This window comes from Periplaneta americana, chromosome 9, assembly GCF_040183065.1.
Source record: "Periplaneta americana isolate PAMFEO1 chromosome 9, P.americana_PAMFEO1_priV1, whole genome shotgun sequence".
Lineage (NCBI taxonomy): Eukaryota > Metazoa > Arthropoda > Insecta > Blattodea > Blattidae > Periplaneta > Periplaneta americana.
Window position 1 is genome coordinate 176,876,988 of NC_091125.1, and position 22,826 is coordinate 176,899,813.

The 22,826-nt window shown below is 36.7% G+C and overlaps 1 protein-coding gene across 5 annotated transcripts; it reads right to left on the bottom strand.

Moving 5' to 3' along the window:
* Positions 1-1,792: 1,792 nt before the first annotated feature.
* On the bottom strand, positions 1,793-21,972 carry Mgat1 (alpha-1,3-mannosyl-glycoprotein 2-beta-N-acetylglucosaminyltransferase). 5 transcript variants are annotated; one of them, XM_069836502.1, is made up of 8 exons: positions 21,830-21,972; positions 13,117-13,402; positions 12,814-13,032; positions 9,107-9,245; positions 8,692-9,025; positions 3,551-3,641; positions 3,297-3,467; positions 1,793-2,264 (listed from the first exon to the last, which is right to left on the bottom strand). In XM_069836502.1, the coding sequence occupies exons 2-8, from the start codon at positions 13,378-13,380 to the stop codon at positions 2,151-2,153; spliced, it is 1,332 nt and encodes a 443-aa protein (XP_069692603.1). In that variant the 5' UTR covers positions 13,381-13,402; positions 21,830-21,972; the 3' UTR covers positions 1,793-2,150. The 5 variants fall into 5 exon arrangements, with proteins under 5 accessions (XP_069692603.1, XP_069692605.1, XP_069692602.1 ...); XM_069836504.1 differs by lacking the exon at positions 21,830-21,972 and adding an exon at positions 21,527-21,761 and having other exon boundaries at positions 9,107-9,242; XM_069836501.1 differs by lacking the exon at positions 21,830-21,972 and adding an exon at positions 21,558-21,760.
* Between the last annotated feature and the right edge of the window lie 854 nt (positions 21,973-22,826).

Here is a 22,826-nt window from a genome sequence, read left to right on the forward strand (position 1 = left end):
GCCTAGAACCTCTTTCAGTGTGTCTGTGATACTAGCATAGTGATCTGTCTGAGAGCAGAAGGACAAGAATATATAAATCAGAAGAAAATAACAATTCCCGCTAGATGCCCAGGAAGCAAGTGCACGTAAACATTATTTCATTGTAGCAATAATTTTGTTTTCTGAAATCTTAAAGATTATTAAGTTAAGATGTAGGCACAAAAATATAATATGAAGGAACAATGTATTTATCAGCAATGACTATTGTGTAAAATTTTAATTGTAAATTTCTATATTAGCGCTCCACAATCTATTATTACATTTACGATTTTTCAAATGCGCACAACATTGTCTCATTACTTTCATTGGCAACATAAAGCGCAAACTCTAGTTTAAGAAAAACGTTACTAGAATTCAAAAAGATGCAAAATAGAAAATAAAGACGTTACGAATGAGTTAGCCAAGTGTCTATGAATAAAACAGTCGAAATGCAACAAAGGTCGACCAATAAAAATATGGAACAACTATACTTGTTTTTTTGAAAAAAGGGACATGACAGGAGCATTGCGATCGGAAAAACAACTGAATGTCATATAGCGTGGTAGGCCTGTTGCTATGGTAACAACGGTTGAGTTGCCAAACTTACACTTCCCCTTGGCGAGTGCTTAATAGCTCGCTTGGCGACATTTATTGTGCACACAATGTTGGCATTGGTACGTTTCGTCTTTGATTCTCTGTCGATTTTTGTATTGTTTTCTTACCTTCGCGTGAATTGTCAATGAATGTTTTAACGTCAGCCATCTTCATGACAATTGCTGGCTTCCATCAACTGGCAGCGTTGTAGTCCATATTGCAACATGGCACTGTAGTTCCAAGTTCGGCCGCTTAACTGTCATGTCCCATCTTTCAAAAAAACAAGTATAACAAGTTGACAAGAGAAAAAAACTTGACTGCAGAGAACTGCTGGATTTGGTTTTTAGAACAGTGATAATCTGCATCACTGTGAGAAACTATTCTAAGGGCAGGGCCGTCCAAACTGCATTGTAAGCCCTACCTACACAACCACTCACAGGAGTAAAATGTAAATTATCTACAAAATAAACTTACGGTTATTAGTAGCTCCAACACAATCAGGTTTTGACATTAAAAAAAAAAACATTATGTACAGTAAAGATTAATCATTACAAAGATTTGGACAATGCAACAGGAGTCTTGAACTTGAAAACAAAAATTTTGGTAAATTATACGGAGATAACAGGCGCACATTATGAAATTACCACACATTATTTATTATTAATCAAGTTTTCAACACAAATATTTGTGAAATTTCTTTACAGAGAATGTCTTTATAATTGGCTTGAAGTCGATGGTCTTCAGGATGTCAGACATGCCAACTCTCTGCTACAAGTCGTAATTTTTCTCCTTCTACTGAGTTAGCAGATGATTTGAATGTTTAGGCAGGTGACTGGGAAATTAGTGTTAAATTCTGGTCTGTGGATAGATTAACATGGGGACCCCCGGGCAACTGTCCACCATGCCTATGCATTAAGTGGCCTTAAAACTTACAGCTATTTCCATTGAAATTTGAAAGTGTATATTTTATTTTCTTCATTTATCTGTATGAAGGAAGCATAAATAAAAAATATATAATTTGAGTTTCATCTGCTCTTCTGTGTAGTGTGATGATCCTCCCTCAACCATTCTGTTGTGACTCACATCCACTAACTGCTTCATGCTTGAGAACATAAGAGAATCTCTTGCATCAAGAGAGAAGGATAAGGAGAAGTGTTCATCTGAACTGAAAATTCGAGAATAAATCATTCCGTAATTTATTGTAATAGCAGTCATCACTTCAACAACTCCCCCCCCCTCCCAATTGCACAACTCAATATGTACAATAAATATTTATACAGCCAAGCTACAGAAGAACAACAAAGTTGGCAGGAGTGCATCGCACACGCAAGAGGGGGAGAACACAAAGAAACTGTGTTGTGTGCTTCACATTTAAATCTACAAACTAAAAACTTTATTTACATGAGCCTGTGAGATCCAACAATGTGGAGGGTCCCAACATGTAAATGTTGGTAGCCCTGCAAAGGAAGAATGTGGTGCACTTGTCAGGAAGTCCCTCTTGTGCTACAGTAAGCCTCACTCTAAAAGGAATGTTAGTGCTAGCTCCATCCAGGGTCGTAGCCCTTCCAGTTGGCATTTGGTGCCAGGTACACTCGTCGTCCCTTATAGAGGAAGCTCACCACACCGCGATACCCTGTGCGAGGTACCCCACTCTGCAACAAGCACATCAGGTCAACAGATAAGCACATAGCTACACAGTCAATGTACAACAGGTCAAAATCACAGGTGAATTGTATACAATTTTAGCATGAGAACTTCAAATAATCTCATGTTGCTTACAGCATAACATTATTGAAATTCATGTTCACACTTCCTGGATTAACAGAACAAGATCCAAAACCGATCCAATAGTTCTGAAGGCTGTCAGTATCAGAAAAATTGGAAATGTGTCTTGAAAAATATTCCAAACATCACAATACTTTGCATAACGAGAAAGTAGAACAGAGCCTGAGAAGTATCAGAGGTTGCTGCACTTGTCCCCGGCTGTATTGCAGGTTCAAACACACAAGAACAGAGCTGGAGCAAGTGCAGCAACCTCGGATACTAAGTGCTGCAGGTTCGAATGCACAATACTTTGCACAATAAGGAAGTAGAACAGGGCTTCAGTCAGTATCAGGGATTGCTGCACTTGCCTCCAGCTCTAAGTGTTGCAGGTTAGAACACAATACTCTGCACAATAAGGAAGTAGAATGGAGCTTGTGTCAGTATCAGAGGTTGAATCAGACACGACAGAAATATTATGCTTAAAATAAGTTCAACATTACTCTTAGACGTTGAACAAAAGCTGCCCTTGTCCTAAGCAATGCACTAATAAAAAGAATAATGCTTTCTAAGAAATTCAAAATTGACTGCATTATGAAGCTATTCACTACCATTTCAGAATACAATGGATATCAAGTCATGCAATAAGCCTGGTAATGGAGCACAGAGGTCTCAAACACTCCATTCCAAAACAAATAACAAATTTAATCAAATGTGACGAATCATAGTAAAATTCTAGTCTCACAAGAACATTGGTTATGTGAAAAAACTAATAACTATACTCATGAGAATAGAGGTAAAAAAAACAAAGAGACAGTTCACCCTACAAAGTCTGTCAGACTAGGAGGGGCATAAGAAATGGATAACTCCAATGGAGAAGTGCCTTATGTTAGATTACGTTAGTGCTTAAACATGCCATTTACCCTGAAGTCATCCATGAGGCCCAGCATCTTAGCCGTCCTCTTGTAGATGTCATTGGTGTGGTAGGGAATGCGCACTGAGCCCTCCGTCACGATGGAGCCACTTTTCAGCTCCTGGTATGTCACCACCAGGCTCTCGTACACCTGCTTCACGAACTGGACGTCATAGTTATCCTGAAAGCAGCGTGCACGTCAGTACGATTCTCAACTCACCCACTCAGCTGCAGGTCACAGGTCACACAGTTCAGAACTCTCACCTTGGAAAGGTATGTTAAGTTCTTCTGGGTGAAAGGCACGAACTTTTCATTGAGTTTTATATACTTAAGATGCTTCTCGTAGAAGTGACCACTGCAACACAAAGCATAATGTGAGCATGACAGTCAGTTTGCTTAGTGAGTTAAAATTGTTATCATTATGCATTTCATTTAGAATAAAATTTGTTTGTGAGTTGACGTGTTACTCAGTTCTCAGTTAAAACTCTTATCTTTGTGCGTTTGATTTAGAATTTGTTTGTGAGTTAATGTGTTACTCAGTTAAAATTGTTATCTTTGTGTGTTTGATTCAGAATTTGTTTGTGAGTTGACGTGTTACTCAGTTCTCAGTTAAATTTGTTATCTTTGTGTGTTTGATTTAGAATTTGTGAGTTGATATGTTACTCAGTTCTCAGTTAAAATTGTTATGTTTGTGTGTTTGATTCAGAATTTGTTTGTGAGTTGACGTGTTACTCAGTTCTCAGTTACATTTGTTATATTTGTTTTTGATTCAGAATTTGTTAGTGAGTTGACGTGTTACTCAGTTCTCAGTTAAATTGTTATCTTTGTGTGTTTGATTCACAATTTGTTAGTGAGTTGACGTGTTACTCAGTTCTCAGTTAAATTTGTTATCTTTGTGTGTTTGATTCACAATTTGTTTGTGAGTTGACGTATTACTCAGTTCTCAGTTAAATTTGTTATCTTTGTGTGTTTGATTCACAATTTGTTTGTGAGTTGATGTATTACTCAGTTAAATTTGTTATCTTTGTGTGTTTGATTCACAATTTGTTAGTGAGTTGATGTATTACTCAGTTCTCAGTTAAAATTGTTATGTTTGTGTGTTTGATTCAGAATTTTGTTAGTGAGTTGACGTGTTACTCAGTTCTCAGTTAAATTGTTATCTTTGTGTGTTTGATTCACAATTTGTTAGTGAGTTGACGTGTTACTCAGTTCTCAGTTAAATTTGTTATCTTTGTGTGTTTGATTCACAATTTGTTTGTGAGTTGACGTATTACTCAGTTCTCAGTTAAATTTGTTATCTTTGTGTGTTTGATTCACAATTTGTTAGTGAGTTGATGTGTTACTCAGTTCTCAGTTAAATTTGTTATCTTTGTGTGTTTGATTCACAATTTGTTAGTGAATTGACGTGTTACTCAGTTTTCAGTTAAATTTGTTATCTTTGTGTGTTTGATTCACAATTTGTTTGTGAGTTGACGTGTTACTTAGTTCTCAATTAAATTTGTTATTTTTGTGCTTTTGATTTAGAATTTGTTTGTGAGTTGACGTGTTACTCAGTTCTCAGTTAAATTTGTTATCTTTGTGTGTTTGATTCAGAATTTGTTTGTGAGTTGACGTGTTACTCAGTTCTCAGTTAAATTTGTTATCTTTGTGTGTTTGATTTAGAATTTGTTTGTGAGTTGACGTGTTACTCAGTTCTCAGTTAAATTTGTTATCTTTGTGTGTTTGATTTAGAATTTGTTTGTGAGTTGATGTGTTACTCAGTTCTCAGTTAAATTTGTTATCTTTGTGTGTTTGATTTAGAATTTGTTTGTGAGTTGATGTGTTACTCAGTTCTCAGTTAAATTTGTTATCTTTGTGTGTTTGATTTAGAATTTGTTTGTGAGTTGATGTGTTACTCAGTTCTCAGTTAAATTTGTTATCTTTGTGTGTTTGATTTAGAATTTGTTTGTGAGTTGACGTGTTACTCAGTTCTCAGTTAAATTTGTTATCTTTGTGTGTTTGATTCAGAATTTGTTTGTGAGTTGATGTGTTACTCAGTTCTCAGTTACATTTCATCACTGTGCATACGCTAAACTGTTCATAATTTGTTATGCCATGACAGCAAGAGCTTTTATGAATTATGCACATTACGTAAAAACAAACTCGTGCAGAATAGTGTCATGAAGATTTACAAGTTAAATTGTTATCTTTGTGTGTTTGATTCACAATTTGTTAGTGAGTTGACGTGTTACTCAGTTCTCAGTTAAATTTGTTATCTTTGTGTGTTTGATTCACAATTTGTTTGTGAGTTGACGTATTACTCAGTTCTCAGTTAAATTTGTTATCTTTGTGTGTTTGATTCACAATTTGTTAGTGAGTTGATGTGTTACTCAGTTCTCAGTTAAATTTGTTATCTTTGTGTGTTTGATTCACAATTTGTTAGTGAATTGACGTGTTACTCAGTTTTCAGTTAAATTTGTTATCTTTGTGTGTTTGATTCACAATTTGTTTGTGAGTTGACGTGTTACTTAGTTCTCAATTAAATTTGTTATTTTTGTGCTTTTGATTTAGAATTTGTTTGTGAGTTGACGTGTTACTCAGTTCTCAGTTAAATTTGTTATCTTTGTGTGTTTGATTCAGAATTTGTTTGTGAGTTGACGTGTTACTCAGTTCTCAGTTAAATTTGTTATCTTTGTGTGTTTGATTTAGAATTTGTTTGTGAGTTGACGTGTTACTCAGTTCTCAGTTAAATTTGTTATCTTTGTGTGTTTGATTTAGAATTTGTTTGTGAGTTGATGTGTTACTCAGTTCTCAGTTAAATTTGTTATCTTTGTGTGTTTGATTTAGAATTTGTTTGTGAGTTGATGTGTTACTCAGTTCTCAGTTAAATTTGTTATCTTTGTGTGTTTGATTTAGAATTTGTTTGTGAGTTGATGTGTTACTCAGTTCTCAGTTAAATTTGTTATCTTTGTGTGTTTGATTTAGAATTTGTTTGTGAGTTGACGTGTTACTCAGTTCTCAGTTAAATTTGTTATCTTTGTGTGTTTGATTCAGAATTTGTTTGTGAGTTGATGTGTTACTCAGTTCTCAGTTACATTTCATCACTGTGCATACGCTAAACTGTTCATAATTTGTTATGCCATGACAGCAAGAGCTTTTATGAATTATGCACATTACGTAAAAACAAACTCGTGCAGAATAGTGTCATGAAGATTTACAAGAAAATACTTTGGCAATCCTGTTCCACATAACGATTAATTTTTTGGTCCTACAGAATTATCTGTTATGGTTACTATTGGTTATTAATGGAGAAAAATTCGCTCCGGGACCAGCGCAAATTTTTCCCCATTAATAACCAATAGTAATCCTGTTCGGCTTGTTAAAAAGTTATGACAAATAGGACCTCTAAGACAAAAAATCTGTTACCAGACAAAAGTTTCTCATGGGAAGAAAATTAGATGAAATAGGTGGGCAAGTGTGTCAGCTTGCTCAGGAAATAGAGATTTCAAAATCTGCAGTAATAATTGCTACTAAACTACTAACATTACAATGGCTCACGAATTTCTACCATGCGATCACAAGGGCAGAATCTGATTTTGTAACAGGATGCTGAAAAGTATTGCTGAAAAGTATTGCTGAAAGAAGACTGAATCCTGAATGAATCATGTTTTCAGATGAAACATGGTTCGAATTACATGACCACGTAATTTCACAAAATACCATACTGGAGCATAGAAAACCTCCAGTCTGTTCCACTAGTCCATTAAGAGATTGGTTGGAATGCTCACAGAATAAGACAATCTATTATTTATGAAGACACTATCAATGCTGTTAAGATAATGAGCAGCAATATAAAGACTTTTTTTTCGAACAGTTAACAGACACTGAATGTCAACAATAATTCTTCTGGCAGGATTCTGCTACAGCACATACTGCTTACGAATCACTGGAACTTATTTATCAGTTATCTGAGGAAAGAGTTATTAGCTCCAATCTCACTCAGTTGTTGTTTAATCAACTGTCCGAAGACAAGCGATACCAACTTGGCACCACTTATGAGGCAACCAGGCCAAGAGATGATAATGGGGTAGGTTGGCCAATTCCTATCCTATTCATTGCATACATCGACAATTAGCTACATATTACACTAATCAGACTTCAGATGTATACAAACAATTGTTTTTTTTTTGGTATGTTTATTTATACACGCTTTAACATCTGTGGTCATCTCAAAATCTGTGCTTCAGTGGTTGACCATGACAATATCTTTGAAAAATATTGGAGTGCAAGAGGTCAAATGACTTTATTGTCAAACGCCTAACATTAGAAAACAACAACTTCTGTTGTCATATCGCGCGTTTAGGATCTTTGAGTATAACAGTAGGTCGTTTTTACTATTGTTGAGTTCCTGTTTCTATTGTGTGTTGTGATGGCTTGTGTTCATGTAACTGAATTTAGATTTTGATTAATGTTTATGATATTGGTGATTGAGGCAGTGATGAATCATGGCATGCAAATTTCCAATCCGGCATTTGCCTTTGTGACTGAGGGAAACCATGAAAAACCTCAGTTAGATTTGTCGGCCATGGAGTTTGAACTCAGAACCTCCCAAATGTGAGACTCAAACGCTATTGTCCAAGCCAACTCGCTCGGTACTATTGTTCTTCCTCTGACACATATCGTCAAGTGAGATGTACTGCCTGATAATAGATGTATATATCAGTCAGAACCTCAGTCAGAGGTGTCTCACTCAGTGCAATTTTTATTTGTGGGGAACTTAAAAGCACCTGACATAATTAGGAACATTAAATCCAGACGTTTGAGATGGGCAGGGCATGTAGCACGTATGGGCGAATCCAGAAATGCATATAGAGTGTTAGTTGGGAGACCGGAGGGAAAAAGACCTTTAGGGAGGCCGAGACGTAGATGGGAGGATAATATTAAAATGGATTTGAGGGAGGTGGGGTGTGATGATAGAGACTGGATTAATCTTGCACAGGATAGGGACCGCTGGCGGGCTTATGTGAGGGCGGCAATGAACCTTCGGGTTCCTTAAAAGCCATTTGTAAGTAAGTAAGTAAGGGGAACTTAAAAGACAAAGTTTAAAAGAATAATCTTCATACAATGGAGGAACTAAAAGAAAATATTAGTCGAGAATTTGCCTTAATCACACCTTATGCATATTAAAGGCAATTTTCTATCTTGATGTCGGGAATGTGTTACTGTTGAGAGACATATTTTCAACAATTTTTGTAACACAGATTAGTGCTCATTATCATCAATTTCAGTAATAACAGTTACATTGCATGCTCTTATTAGCGGTGATGGCTGCGTTTCCTTGGTTGCAACACGAGGTATAGCATGGCACGGAACTCAGTCTGACTACCCCAAGTACTACTAACCGCACAAGCAAGTCTGACACTCACTTGCTAACTCCGATCTTTCCGAAAGTTCTCGTCCTGGAGATCTCGGGGCGGATGCAGGCACGGTTGCGCCGTTGCTCTGGTTGTCGCACCCAGTCGTCCCAGTAGCTGGAGGGCCACTTGGGCGCCAGCTCTGTCCAGATCGACTTTGTCAGCATCCAGCCAAGGCCCGGGAAGAAATCAGTTCGGTACAGCAGGTCGGGGGCATTCTCGTCCACCAGCCCTACCTTCCCATTGTCATTCCAAGCTGACACACACCACAGTGTCGGGTCACGCTTCAACACGGGGTATGTCCCCAGGAAGTATTCAAAGAAGTCCGGTGCAATATCGAGGTCATCTGAAACCGAAGAAAACAGCTCGGACACATTGCAGCAATGCTTTAAAGCTGAGGAATGTACCAGTACGAGCAGGACTTCACCTTCAACAATGATGACTGTGTCGAAGTTGAACTTGAAGAAAGTGTGGTTTAAGGCCCAACCATAGTGCCGTGCAATTTTGAAGTAGCCCTTGAACTTCTTCTCTTTAGGAGGCACTGGAATGTCGCTCTGGTCTGGCTGCTGCAAGTATACAGAAGTAGATTCAATCCAAACCTCCCATGATTATCAATGAGAAGTGAAGTTTTGTTTCATCCTGACTCTTGACACATTTTTTTGCTTTGGAAATTTTTCTACCTACAGATAATCTTCATGGTGTACTGTAACAAATAAATGACGTTTTGCAAGCATACATGGCATTATCACAGTCTAGTACATACAGTCACGAAGCTTGAGGTGATTTTTTGCGATACAGTGCTCCAAGCGGCTAGCAACTAGATTGTACCATATTTTGCATTGTTGTGAAGAAAATGAAAAATTGTGTAAATTGTGATATGTTTGTTATCGGTTCTAATAAAATGTTAACGAGTAAAATACAATAATTGCAATAATAATATGGTACAAGGAGGAGACGTTTGTAGCGCTATAAATTATAAGAAGAAGAGGGCAGAGTTATCCTTCTTCCGAAAGATCCAGAGAAGTGAGTTTATAAAACTTACTATATAGGTATTTCATTAAAATAATAAATAAATCTTATATATTTAATATTTCAATAATGAAAGGAAGGTGCTAATGTATCACATTTTGTCGTCTGCTAGGGAAGGGATCTTTGATGAGGCAATCATAGCGATCCTAGTGACTAGCAACTAGCAAGTTCAACTGTCCCTACGTACTGAGCTTCATGACTGTATGTACTAGACTGCGGTATTATTATGATCTATAATGGAACACAGTTGCAAAAATTAAATTTATGATAATTATTAGGCTTTCTCTTCCCCCCTAAATTAGCAAACAATGATTATTAGTCTTCTTCGAATGTAGGCTTTGATGGCTGGCATCGATAGGGTGTTTTCTGGGCTAATGGCGATGTTACGTCCAGACTTTTCATTCATATTCATACTGCAATTTTGAATATTCATGGAAATATCGAGACAATATCGTCATAATTGTTGATCATCCATTTCATCACAATGTATAGTATTTATAAAATATTTGGAAATTTGTACATTCGGGAAAAATAATTCGAGAATTTCGTCATTCGGGATAAAGAATTTGGGATTTACAATTCAGGAAAGTGGATTCAGGGAAAAAGACTGTTAGGAGAAAATGGGTGGGAACATGATGTTGTGTCAACTATTAGGTTATTTAGTGTCGATGGAATTGGTGATATGGTGATAACGAGATGGTATTTGACGAGATGAGGCCGAGGATTCGCCATTGATTACCTGACATTCGTCGTATGGTTGGGAAAACTTTAGAAAAAACCCAACTAGGTAATCAGCCCACGTGAGAATCGAACCCACACCTCAGCACAATTCCGGATCAGCTGACAAACGTACTACTGCATGAGCCTAGCATCAAGAGACTAGCTCGTTACCTGGGAGTAAATCTACCTACGAAACAACTTTTAATAAAGAAATTCATGTCCTATATACTTTACTGTTTCAGAAAATATTTGAAATTGAGTAATCAATAGAAAAAGGGGGGGGGGAATGTTCTTTTAATGATCTACAGCCTTAGACACAATAAATGACCGATCTTCTGCACCACGAATTTGTCTAAGTCAACTTCAGGTAGCGCCTGCTTCACATGACTAGGGAAAGTATGTTTATTTTGCACCTAATTTAGCTCTTGAATGTATCTTCATTATAGATTACTCATAAAATTTTATCTATAAACAGACAGAAAAAGCAACAAACAAAGGAAAAACAGAGCACAGTCTTCTATAAGAAATTCATGTAAACTTTCATGGAATCAACTGAAGAAGACTTAGTGTGTGGCAGCTGATCTTTTGTATACATTTCCCTGGAACCAGGACATACAATATTTTCAACTTATGTAACACTGAAGTACACTTTACAAATATCAATTCCAAGCATACAAGCTGATATGTTATGGTTGCCAAATAAGCTATTTTTTTTATTTTATGATTATTTTTATACATTTGCATATGCAACATGTAAAGGCCCTTTAAAACAGAAGATAACTATGTCTCTGATCTCACATTGTTTGAAAGATAACCAAAACGTTAAAGCAAGGGAAAGCATTTTATATATGGAAGAAATAGTCTAATTCTTTGAGCACTTACTGTTTCCAATTATCACAAGAAAATAGAAGATATGAATCATGAAGTCTCTCCCTCTCCCCCACTCCTTCCTCCCCTTGCCTAAATAAATGAAATGCTGGTCTCATGTCGCAATAGATCTGTGCTTAGGAATTTCAATTCTACCATCACAATGTTCCCCCCTTGCATTAATATGCATCAATCATTCGTCAAAGAAATATTTTCAGAACATGGGAGGGGTGATAGTAGAAGGAACAAGAATAACGTATATAAGATTTGCTGACGATATGGCATTGTGAGCAGTATGGGATGAAGATAAATGCAAACAAGACGAAGACCACGGTTGTTGGAAGAAAAATAAAAAAGGTAAACTTTTGAATACTAAATGAGGATGTAGAGCAAGTGGACAGCTTCGAATACTTGGGGTGTACTATAAGCAGTAACACGAGGTGCTGCCAGGAAGTCAAAAGGAGGATAGCAATGGCAAAGGAAGCTTTTAATAGAAAAAGGAGCATCTTCTGTGGACCTCTGGAAAAAGAACTAAGGAAGAGAATAGTGAAGTGCTTTGTATGGAGTGTGGCATTGTATAGAGCAGAAACATGAGCATTACTACCAAGTGAAGAGAAGCAACTAGAAGCATTTGAAATGTGGATATGGAGAAGAATGGAGCGTGTGAAATGAACAGACAGAATAAGAAACGAAGCTGTGTTGGAAAGAGTGGGTGAAGAAAGAATGCTGCTGAAACTCATCAGGAAGAAAAAGAGGAATAATTGGTTGTGTCACTGCCTGAGAAGAAGCTGCCTACTGAAGGATGCACTAGAAGGAATGGTGAACGGAAGAAGATACGAGATCATAAACGACATTAAGATATATATATATATATATATATATATATATATATATATATATATATATATATATATATATATGGATCATATGCAGAGACTAAGAGGAAGGCAGAAAATAGGAAAGATTGGAGAATACTGGGTTTGCAGTGAAAGATTTTCCCTTGGGCAGAACACTGTGTATATACCCATTCCTCTTTTTATGTATGAAGCCTGAACTCCGCTTTAGTCTGTAAGTGGACGAAATATTGCTTTTGAAAGCTACAGTTGGAAATTCATCTATGTCAAATGAACCAATAAATAATTATTTTTCAATCTTGAAGTCTGATTTTCATTTTATTTGGCGTATGAGGAACACATTAAAATACAAAATTCTGAATCGACAGTTTTTCTTATATTAATTTTTTAAAATCGCGGGGGGAGGGGGGCCAAAACAATTTTTCAGTGACCAAGGTTCACAAAACGTTAAGTATTAAAGCTAGAGTTAATTTTATAGCTCATTCAATTTGATGTAGGTTCCATACAACACATCATTCTCTAATAGAAGGTCGACAATTTTTTTATAGTTTTCCAAAATGTTATAAATTCTAAAATCCACAAAAATACCCACAATGGTGCGAAATGATCCACAAAACAGATAATTAAATGCACTTTGGCAACAATGATGACAAGAGCCAGTTACCTCAACACGGATGATCTCATCACCATACGATTCAATGACATCAGCAGTGGGGCGGTGCCCACAATCCTGACTCACGATGATGGGGAACTGCTCCCGTGATGGTCGGTACTTCAGCAGCTGGTCGATGCACTTGCTGACAGTGATTCTGTTGCACGCGAACACCAACACAGCGATCACAGGCGCCTGGTCAGACTCGGCCAATGCCCGCACTCTGCTTATCTGCAACAGATGCTCCTCGTCTTCATCCATTCACGTGCTCGTCCTCGTCCTCGTCCTCGTCACATGTACGTTCATCCTGCTCACCTGCTCGTCCCCGCCCTCACTGTCCTGGGCCCTGGCAGACAACTGCTGCTCCTGCAGTGTGTCCCGCACCTGCTGCAGCAGCCGCTCACTGTCCGCAAACTGCTCTCTCAGTCTGGACTCCAGCAGGCTTAGGTGTTCCTCAACTTGGACACTTGCCTGATTCGGCTTGTGGCCGAGAGGTCGATCCAGGAACAGATAGTACGTCACGAGAGCCCACAAGCAGACAGACACAAACGCGAAGCCTATGAAATGATTCTTACGCATGGCAGTCCACCGATCACATCATCTGCAAACAATTTGCATCCTGTGAAAAATTATTCATAATATGATTTATCATAAAGTAAGATTTAGCCATTGCTAAACAGAAACACTCTGACCCACTCACATTCCATGATGTGAGCATTATCTGTATTAAAATATTGTAAAGGTTTGTACAAAAATCACCATACGCTTGGTAAGTGTAACAGATGTTTCCATCGAGAAAATAATTACACAAGCTGATATATGAAAGTGTTCCTCAAAGAAAAAAGTAACTTAAAGAACAACAATAAAATTTAGTTACACTACAAGTGCACAGTGATTTTGTCATCCTGTATTACAATCAAACATCGACAATAACCTCCAGTAGCAACTCTTCCATCGTACCTGAATCTAACTTCAGAAATACATCACATCATTCTTACATATATTCTTGTTCCAGTTCTTGTATGAATCCTTCCTTATACATCCTAAATACGGCTAAAAGGAGTTAGGAGCCTAAAAGAGGCATTACAAAATCATTCATATTAATACATAGCTGAACACCGAAGTGTTTTCAATTTTTAATGGAATTTCATTATTTCTGTGATACGACAGCTTCGGCTTTAAGATCTCTTATTAGTCGAGACAGTCCCTTTTTTTGAGTCTCCGTTTGAATGTAAAATAAGATGCCGAAATTTTCCATTTCTTGTGACTATGACTATCAGCATAGAATTAGACTACACCATCTCTACTACTGATTGCATCAGTTTTATCCAGACTTTTAAAAGTGCTGGCAACAGTGTGTTCATATGAGCACTCTGTACCTCCAATTGTGTGAAACGGGGACATACGAAGCGAATGTCACACTGACTTTCCGCTTTCGTCACTCTGAGCAGGCCAACGGGCACCGTGCCAGTCGCATTAGTCAAAATTTGATAAATGTTGCCGGCACTCTCTTTTATTTCAACCGTCGCCCATGACACATCCAGTAATAAGACAAAACCAACTAACACATAAGTAATGCTTTATATAAATGACACTTCCATTAAAAAAGTGTGCTTCTCATAGAAAACAGTGCAGTGTTCTTAATCAAATTAAATTTGTTTTTCTTTTTTTAGTAAACTTAAGTACTAAAAATGTGTGGAAATATGCCACTGAAAAGCAAGTGTTTTTCAGTATAGGCCTGCAGAAGGAATATTCTTATGTTAAAAAAACAATAAAATTACAGACTCTGATGTTCAACACAATAAGCTGCAGTCGGATAGAAGACAACATATAAACAGTGAAAAGCATAAATGTATGGTCTGTGTAGGTGCGTCTATTTTCGCATGGAAAGATTTTTTAAAAGTGAAAGTTTTGATAACAAAGATAATTATGAAAGTAAGAGTGTTCACTTATCACATAGCCTAGTACAATCTTTCAGGTCTATGGATTGTTCTCCTAAACTTATCTGCTGTACTTCTGAACCAAAATTTATATTTCCTGAGACAACTGTACTAAATGTTTAACCACATTTCCAACTTCTGAATTAGACTATGATTTACAGAAAGCTAACTTTACTTCTTTCATTCACTGTGTTCTGCTCAAGGGTAGGTCTTTCATTGCAAACACAGCATTCTCCAGTCTTTCCTATTTTCTGCCTTCCTCTTTGTCTCCTCTTATGATCCATATATCTTAATGTAGTCTATCATCTGATATCTTCTTCTGCCCCGAACTCTTCTCCTATTCTCCATTCCTTCCCGTGCATCCTTCAGAAGGCAGTTTCTTCTCAACCAGTGACCCAGCCAATCCTTTTCCTCTTCCTGATCAGTTTCAGCACCATTCTTTCTTCACCCACTCTTTCCAACACAGCTTCATTTCTTATTCTGTCTGTCCACTTCACATGCTCCATTCTTCTCCATATCCACATTTCAAATGCTTCTAGTCGTGTCTCATTTCATTGTAATGTCTATGTTTCTGCCCTATACATGCTACACTCCACACAAAGCACTTCACTAGTCTCTACCTTAGTTCTTTCTTCAGAGGTCCGCAGAATATGTTCCTTTTTCTATTAAAAGCACTCTTAGCCATTGCTATCCTCCTTTTGACTTCCTGGCAGCAGCTCATGTTACTGCTTACAGTACATCCCAAGTATTTGAAGCTGTCCACTTGCTCTACTGTCTCATTCATAATTTGCAAGTTTACCTTCTTTATTTTTCATCCTATAACTATGGTCTTCGTCTTGTTGGTATTTATCTTCATTCCATACTACATACAGCTTTCATTTAGCTCCAGTAGCATTTCCCTTAGTATCATCTCCTCTTCTGCTAATAATGCCATATCATCAGTAAATCTTAAACAGTTAATTCTTATTCCTCCTACTATCACTCCTCCCACGTTCTGAAGATAGTTCTTCACTAAATCCTCCAAGTTGATGTTGAACAGAGTAGGTGATAAAGGGCATCTTTGTTGTACTCCTTTCCCTATTTCACTTCTTTGTGACATTTATTTCTAAAATGACGGATAAATCAAATCATAAGGACGTGCCGATATTGCTATTACTTCTCAGGTATTTCAATCCTGCTGAGGGGATTCAAGCAAAAGTCCTTGCCTGGAGAAACTTCAGACACCATTGCTACATTTTTGAGCCAGTTTTTCAAAAATGCTAACTTAAAAAAACCAGTCACTTTTTGTGTAGATAATCTGAATTGCAATTTTGGAGGCGTATCTAGAAAGGGAGTCAACGTCTTCACAAAACTAAAAAAAAATTTGGGTCATAACTTACGTGGGGTTGATGTTACGCTTTTATATTTCACAACAATGTACAGACGGCTGCAATATTCTTTCCATTGATATTGAAGGTAATGTTTCAAAAGTATATTATTTCTACGTGTATACTAACTGGGTTGAAAGTCAAAGAATGTAGCGAATTTGTAGACCAGGAGCAAAAACACGTTTTAGGGTTAGAGCAAAACAAGAGAGCTTGCTCCACTCCCTGCAGTTGAACGTCCTCCTGTGTTTGTTTCTCTAATGTCATATTTTGAATCATAAAATAAATATCTACTTCTTATCAAAACATTCTTTGAAAATCCTTTGTCAGAAGCATGATTATATTTTCTTCACAGCCATGCATAGACTTTTCACTGTATACTTCAAAGAGTAGAAGGCCAAATAATTACAGTTCAAGTCATTTTTATCTTACAGTAAATGATTTGACAGTTAATGAAGACTGCTTGCTAACATCAGCTGTCAGAACAATTGGAAAACGAGGATCTTTTATCAAACAGTATGTCCGTGTATTCATTCTAAATAAATATTTAAATAAAGGGATTGCATTCCTTGATACTACAGCTGAACAACACTTAAGCAAGTGCTAATAGATGGTACTGAGTGCATGCATATTGGCTAGTACATAACATCAGGAATGTTGCAAAACTGGAAGCTGCAAAAAATCACCTAGTGAATGATGGGTAAAAGTTATTTCACACTTTAATGTCAACAATGTGCCATATTCCAATTTTCTTAAAATATTTGACTTTCTTCTCTACTTACCTGCAACCAACACCCTCCTTGAACGAGTGCTTTCCTACATGAATGCTTTGTGGACACAAACTTTGAAAGCCATGTGAACTTCAATGACATCTGTGTCAACTCTTACCAAATACTGTGCAATGAAAAGGATGTATTAACATCGGCAAAATATCATTACTAATACTACAGGATCATATTATGAAAGTTGTTTACAAAATATTTATTTATTTTTTAACATAAGTATTTATTTTTTATTTTAAACTATGTATTGTTCATGATGATGATGATGAAATGTGTACATTTTGCCATCACGTCATGTCCCTTTCTTTTTTACAAGAAAATATGGAAAAGTTTAAAAAAATCTGGTCTTCTCAGAACGGGTCATCTGGAGTTCAGCGTAGAGAAGAGGTTTTTGACAGCTAGTCACTTTTCCAATGACAGTGCTGCAAAATCTAAAAACTGGAAACTTTTCCTAACATCTTTATCTTTCTTCACAAAATAGACTATTAAACTGACGCATAATAACATTATTTTGCTAGACTCATGGTAGCAGCACGTGAATAAGAAATGAAGCTGTGCTGGAAAGAGTGGGTGAAGAAAGAATGATGCTGAAACTAATCAGAAAGAGACATAGGAATTGGCTGGGTCACTGGCTCAGAAGAAACTGCCTACTGAAGGATGCACTTGAAGGAATGGTGAACGGGATAAGAGTTCATGGCAGAAAAAAGATATCAGATGATAGACAACATTAAGATATATCAATCATATGCAGAGACTAAGAGGAAGGCAAAAAATAGGAAAGATTGGAGAATGCTGGGTTTGCACTGAAAGACTTGCTCTTCGGCAGAGAAAACTATGAATGAATGTATGGCAGAAGTGCTTGAGATGCACTGGGGGTGCTATACAAAAAGCATGTTATGACACCCAGGCAAGTTCACGATTTTGCAAAAGAAAATATTTCTGGAATCCACTTTGAGTTTTGCATAAAAGAAGAATATAAGGGGAAAAAAAAAAGAAGATTATTAACCCAGTTCAGTGTATCAAAAACCATCCAGGAACTCATATCAAACTGCATATTCTTAACTCCATATCAGAATTTCAAGCTGTGACCAAACCCTATTCTTTCATCATTAAAACGAGTATAGGAAGTTCTCAAAACTTCCACATTGTAATGTAAAGTTTATCGTTTTGTAAAGAATGTCCAAGTAAAATATTTCAACCAAAAAAAGGGTCAACATTTCAAAAAATAAAGAAATGTTACGGGTAGGTAGACTTTGCAGAAAATTTATCAGGACAAGTAATCATATTTACATGTTGTGTTATGAGATTTGGTACTTGAAATGTTACAAGTAAGCTTAAGTTTGCCTTAACAATGGAGTGAAAGAAAGTTACGTAGTAATAAGTCACATGATAAGTAGGCTTAATATATCTGAAAAAATGCGAAAACTTTCAAATGAGATGAATCCAAGATATCACATGTCACTTTTGAACAAGTCGTGGCCACACTTCCTGAATCAGCTATTAAAATGGCTGGAAAGAAGCTGGTTTATGAATTTCCCAAGATGTTGTGTTTGAAAGACCTTAACATGTAGGCCTGTGTCGGTGATCTGCACTGAAATTAAAGTAATACAATGTTCAGTTACAATGGTGGAAATAAATGAGAATTGTGATAATTTAAAGATAAAAATATCGAGTATATTCATGTTCCATGGCAAAAGAAAATTAAAATGATTTTAAATTAGAAGTACATTATACAGTTTCATCGGGTGCACTCTGTCACACCCATTAGGAAGTGAAAATCGTTAAATTTATAAGGGATTTTTTGTCGAAATACAGTTAATCGTACATGCAAGGCTAACTAACCAAACCTGTCACAGATTCGTATATGCAAGTGGAGTACGAAGGAACTACCTCCATGCTAGTTCAGCCCAAATTTTGTTATGGAAATTAAATGGCTGTAGAATTAAAATAAATTAATTTCTGTGTCTGCTTTTTATGAAAACTGTTCAATTATCTGTATTTTTTAGTAAAATTATGAAATTGTACTTTTACATTTTAATTCACAGACTTACTGAGTAATTAACATTCAAAATTTTAAATTAAATTATGATTTATTTAACGACACTCGCAACTGCCAAGGTTATAGCAGTGTTGCCAGTGTGCCGGAATTTTGTCACACGGGAGTTTACATGCCAGTAAATCTACTGACATGAGCCTGTCGCATTTAAACACACTTAAATGCCATTGACCTGGACCGGGATCAAACCCGCAACTTCGGGCACTGTACAGACTGTGCCACCCAGGCCGAGTAACATTCTAGGATGCAATGTCTAAGGTACTTTAAATGTAAGGTATATTTTATTACATAAAATTTGGAATTTTAATAAAATATTAAGTGATTTAAACATTTATTTAGCCTACACTTACAAAATTCAGATATCCACTTTAAATACTGTTGTTATATAATTAAAATAAAGCCTTAAATGATAGATTTTGAAGTCCAAATGTCACACCCGTAAGCACAGTTATGACCGAATTATTTACTTTTCCAATACCATTTCTCTACTTCTCCATTAAACTAGGATAGGCCTACATTTATGCTGCTCGCACATCGCACACAGATGTCTGGTGATGACGGAACAAGCCCAGTAATCTTTATCGGAGCATTTATCCCACAGCAGCACTGCCCACCTGACTGCTCACTGGTATCCTCACTACAGCGATAACAAACTTGTTTGATTTTCGAGCCTGGACCATCGCCAGGCATCCTGAAACTTGCGCTGTGATTTGGTTCTTTCAAGGAGTCTTTCTCCACTCATTGTTTGCTACACTACTCATTCCCGTGTCATCGCTGAGGTTCTATTTGACATTTTTTATGAAAATAGGTCCCTTTTATCGAAATGGATTATACTTTTCATGTATTTTTAACACTCAGTCTAGTAATATTTTTGTTATTTTTGCTCCTATTCATATTTTTCCGAGGTTCTATTCACAAGTTATTTGAGAAAGATAAGCTTTCATTTCAATCTTTCTTTCATAGATACAGTGCACAACAATACAAATTTTAATGTCGCTTTAGATACACTTAATTACCATTACTTAATGCCTGAAGCCTTATCCTCGCCATTCTATACACCAATAAGTTATTGTTATTCAGAATGTAATAATATAACCCCAAACTGTGTTCGTCCTGAAGATCATACACTGACCACACGGTGCGTAGTGCAACATTATACATTCTGCACTGTGAACGCGCACACTTCTCATATAAATCGTACTTGAGTTCATCTTAAGAACTGTTCTTAAAGTTTTGACAAGAATACTGGAAACCAAATACTGTCTATTGAATACTGTTGAGGGAAAAGTTGCGGATGCGTAAAGAAAAAGAATCGCAATCATTGGACAAGCATAATGATATTGCCTTTTTCCCCCCATGTGAGGCTTATGGATTCTCTCAGTAAAATGATTTTTAGGACTGAAGTCCAAAATCTCCTTATAGAAAGAACAAATGTCGTTGGCTAGGAAGGGCACAAACCATCACAGCTCAACTCAGAAGGTCATGGGCAGTTTCATCCTTCGCCATCATCAAACTTCGAAACTCGAGGCTCATCTCATGTACCATCGACTTTATCGCATATCCTGGTAACTATCAGCTTCGGTACTTCATTACGAACTATGTACACAGACTGGTGGACATACATCACAGGGACAGAGCAACTCTCGATTTTTAGTGTCGAACAATTGACGCCTATTGCAAAAAAAGCCCATGGGAATAAGGAATTCATTTATGGCACTGCTGTAAACCGCTATCACTGTCATCAGATGACGAGATCATCGAGAAAGTCTCCACTATACTAAACTACAGCGCTGTGAACAGCTACAGGCTAAATGTTCCACAGCGAGCATTGAGGTGCGAGGCTGAAGAGCAAACGTACCCTAAACTACCTCTCACCCTCCAGAAGTTGGTTTAGGTTAGTTTAGGTTATGTTCGCCTGAAACCTTCCAACCACACTTTCTCGATTTGTTTCTTGGCGATGTGTTATACATGCCGCAGTTAAAAGCAAAACTGTTTCAATTTACTTTCAACGACCGTTCACATACCCTGTTATTCACAGTGTCGTTCAACACTTGTTCAGTTACTTCCATAAATAAGAGAAAAGTACAGCATTGCTGAAATAAATAATTACCGATTGTGCTGCTGTCACAAAGACTTCGTTCGCCGTAATTTACAGCTCACAAAACAGTGAGTATGAAAGTAATTTTTCGCGTCTAAATGCAGACTGCTCCACACATCTTTTTATGTTATCTTAAATAAAATGCGACGTGACAAACGTACACACATCTAAATGTATGTTACTAGGAACGTGTACAAAAAAAATCTTAATTAGTTAATAGTGGTGACGGATAAGTTCCTCCTACTGCATCTTTAGTCTTTCTTACTTCACATTTCCAGCTAGGATTACCGAAACGGGTTAATATACGTACGAGGAAGTTACAGTATGACGGTGTATAATGTAACCACATGTAACATAGGCTACAAATCGTATCTTTATCTTTTGTACTATTTTAATTGATAAATGGACGGAAATGTACAAGTATTAAAAATAAAGTTATAGCATTCAGGAATATGAATACCATACATAAATTTAATTTTAAATACCCAGTAATTTCGAAGGCAAGTTGGAGGTTACCAAATATTTATGTTGAAATTAAAACCATGTCTTCGTAGGACGGCACCTTCTTCTTGTATGAATCAACCCATTACCAATAGATAAACTTATATTTATCTGGTGATAACAAGCAGACTCTTGATATCGCTAATACTACAATTGTATATCCGGCGATTTGACGTTAACTCCCCACCAACCCAACCTCGTTGAGTTGGCACACATACTGTTCATAAACTTGCTGGTCATAACTCAAACTCGAAACTGTCGTGAGAAATCATGAACTATATACTTACTAATGGTTATTCTGAACCAATAATTTCATACTGAACGCCATCAAATGAATAATTAAATAAACCAGTATTTAATTATAAATACTTGTCAGAAGTGGATATACGCAATGAGCTAGAAAGACAATATAGAGCGGCCATTGCGCCGCCATGTTTGAAGAAAAGTGAACGACATCCGCTATTAGCTTAAGCGCCCAAAACAGAGTGGGCGTGGCAATAAGCGTTGAAATCGTGAAGCTGTCAAAATTTCTTTTGCATAAATCAGTTAAACTGAAGTGGAAAAACCTAGTATTTCGTCAAATACATCCCACTAACTTAATCTAAAATAAAGAATTTATCTACGCTAAATTCAAAACACTTAAGCTATTCCTAGACGGAAAGCTAATAACCTAAGCAAAATTGTCATGTACGTATGACAATAAGTCCTAGCAAATATACTGAAGAAAATGTTAATATTCCTAGCTTTTTTTTTTAATGCGACCTGCAACATAGCTTATAAAATGAACGAGTATGATTCGAATGATTTTATTAAATTGTTTTCCCAGTCTCTACACGTTACAAAACTATTATATCATAAGATATAGAATGAAAGTAGTAGACAATCTTTACCTCTAAGCTTGTAACTTGGGTATAACATGACCAAACACCCTTTCAGTTTTTATTTGTGTTACAATTATCAAAATGTGAACAGGAGGCCAACAGCCGGCTGGTCTGTCTGGGCCTTCAAGGGCTGTGGCACCACAGATTATCATTATTATTATTATTATTATTATTATTATTAGCCTAGATCATATATACTATATATGATCTAGGGTAGTAGTAGTAGTAGTAGTAGTAGTAGTAGCACAGTCTACTATATACAGTCGCGAAGCTCAATATGTAGTAAAAATGCAAACATGGGTAGTTGCCCACCACTAGGATCGCTACTATCGCCTCATCGCAGATCTCTCTCCTAGCAGACGTCAAAATATGTTACACTTTCGTTGTCGTGTTCTTTTGGAAA

Coding starts and splice junctions, on each gene's coding strand:
- Mgat1 (XM_069836502.1), bottom strand. CDS start 13,380: ATGCGTAAGAATCATTTCATAGGCTTCGCGTTTGTGTCTGTCTGCTTG. Junction 9,246..12,813: donor ATGAGATCATCCGTGTTGAG/GTAACTGGCTCT, acceptor GTATACTTGCAG/CAGCCAGACCAGAGCGACAT. Junction 9,026..9,106: donor CACAGTCATCATTGTTGAAG/GTGAAGTCCTGC, acceptor CTTCGGTTTCAG/ATGACCTCGATATTGCACCG.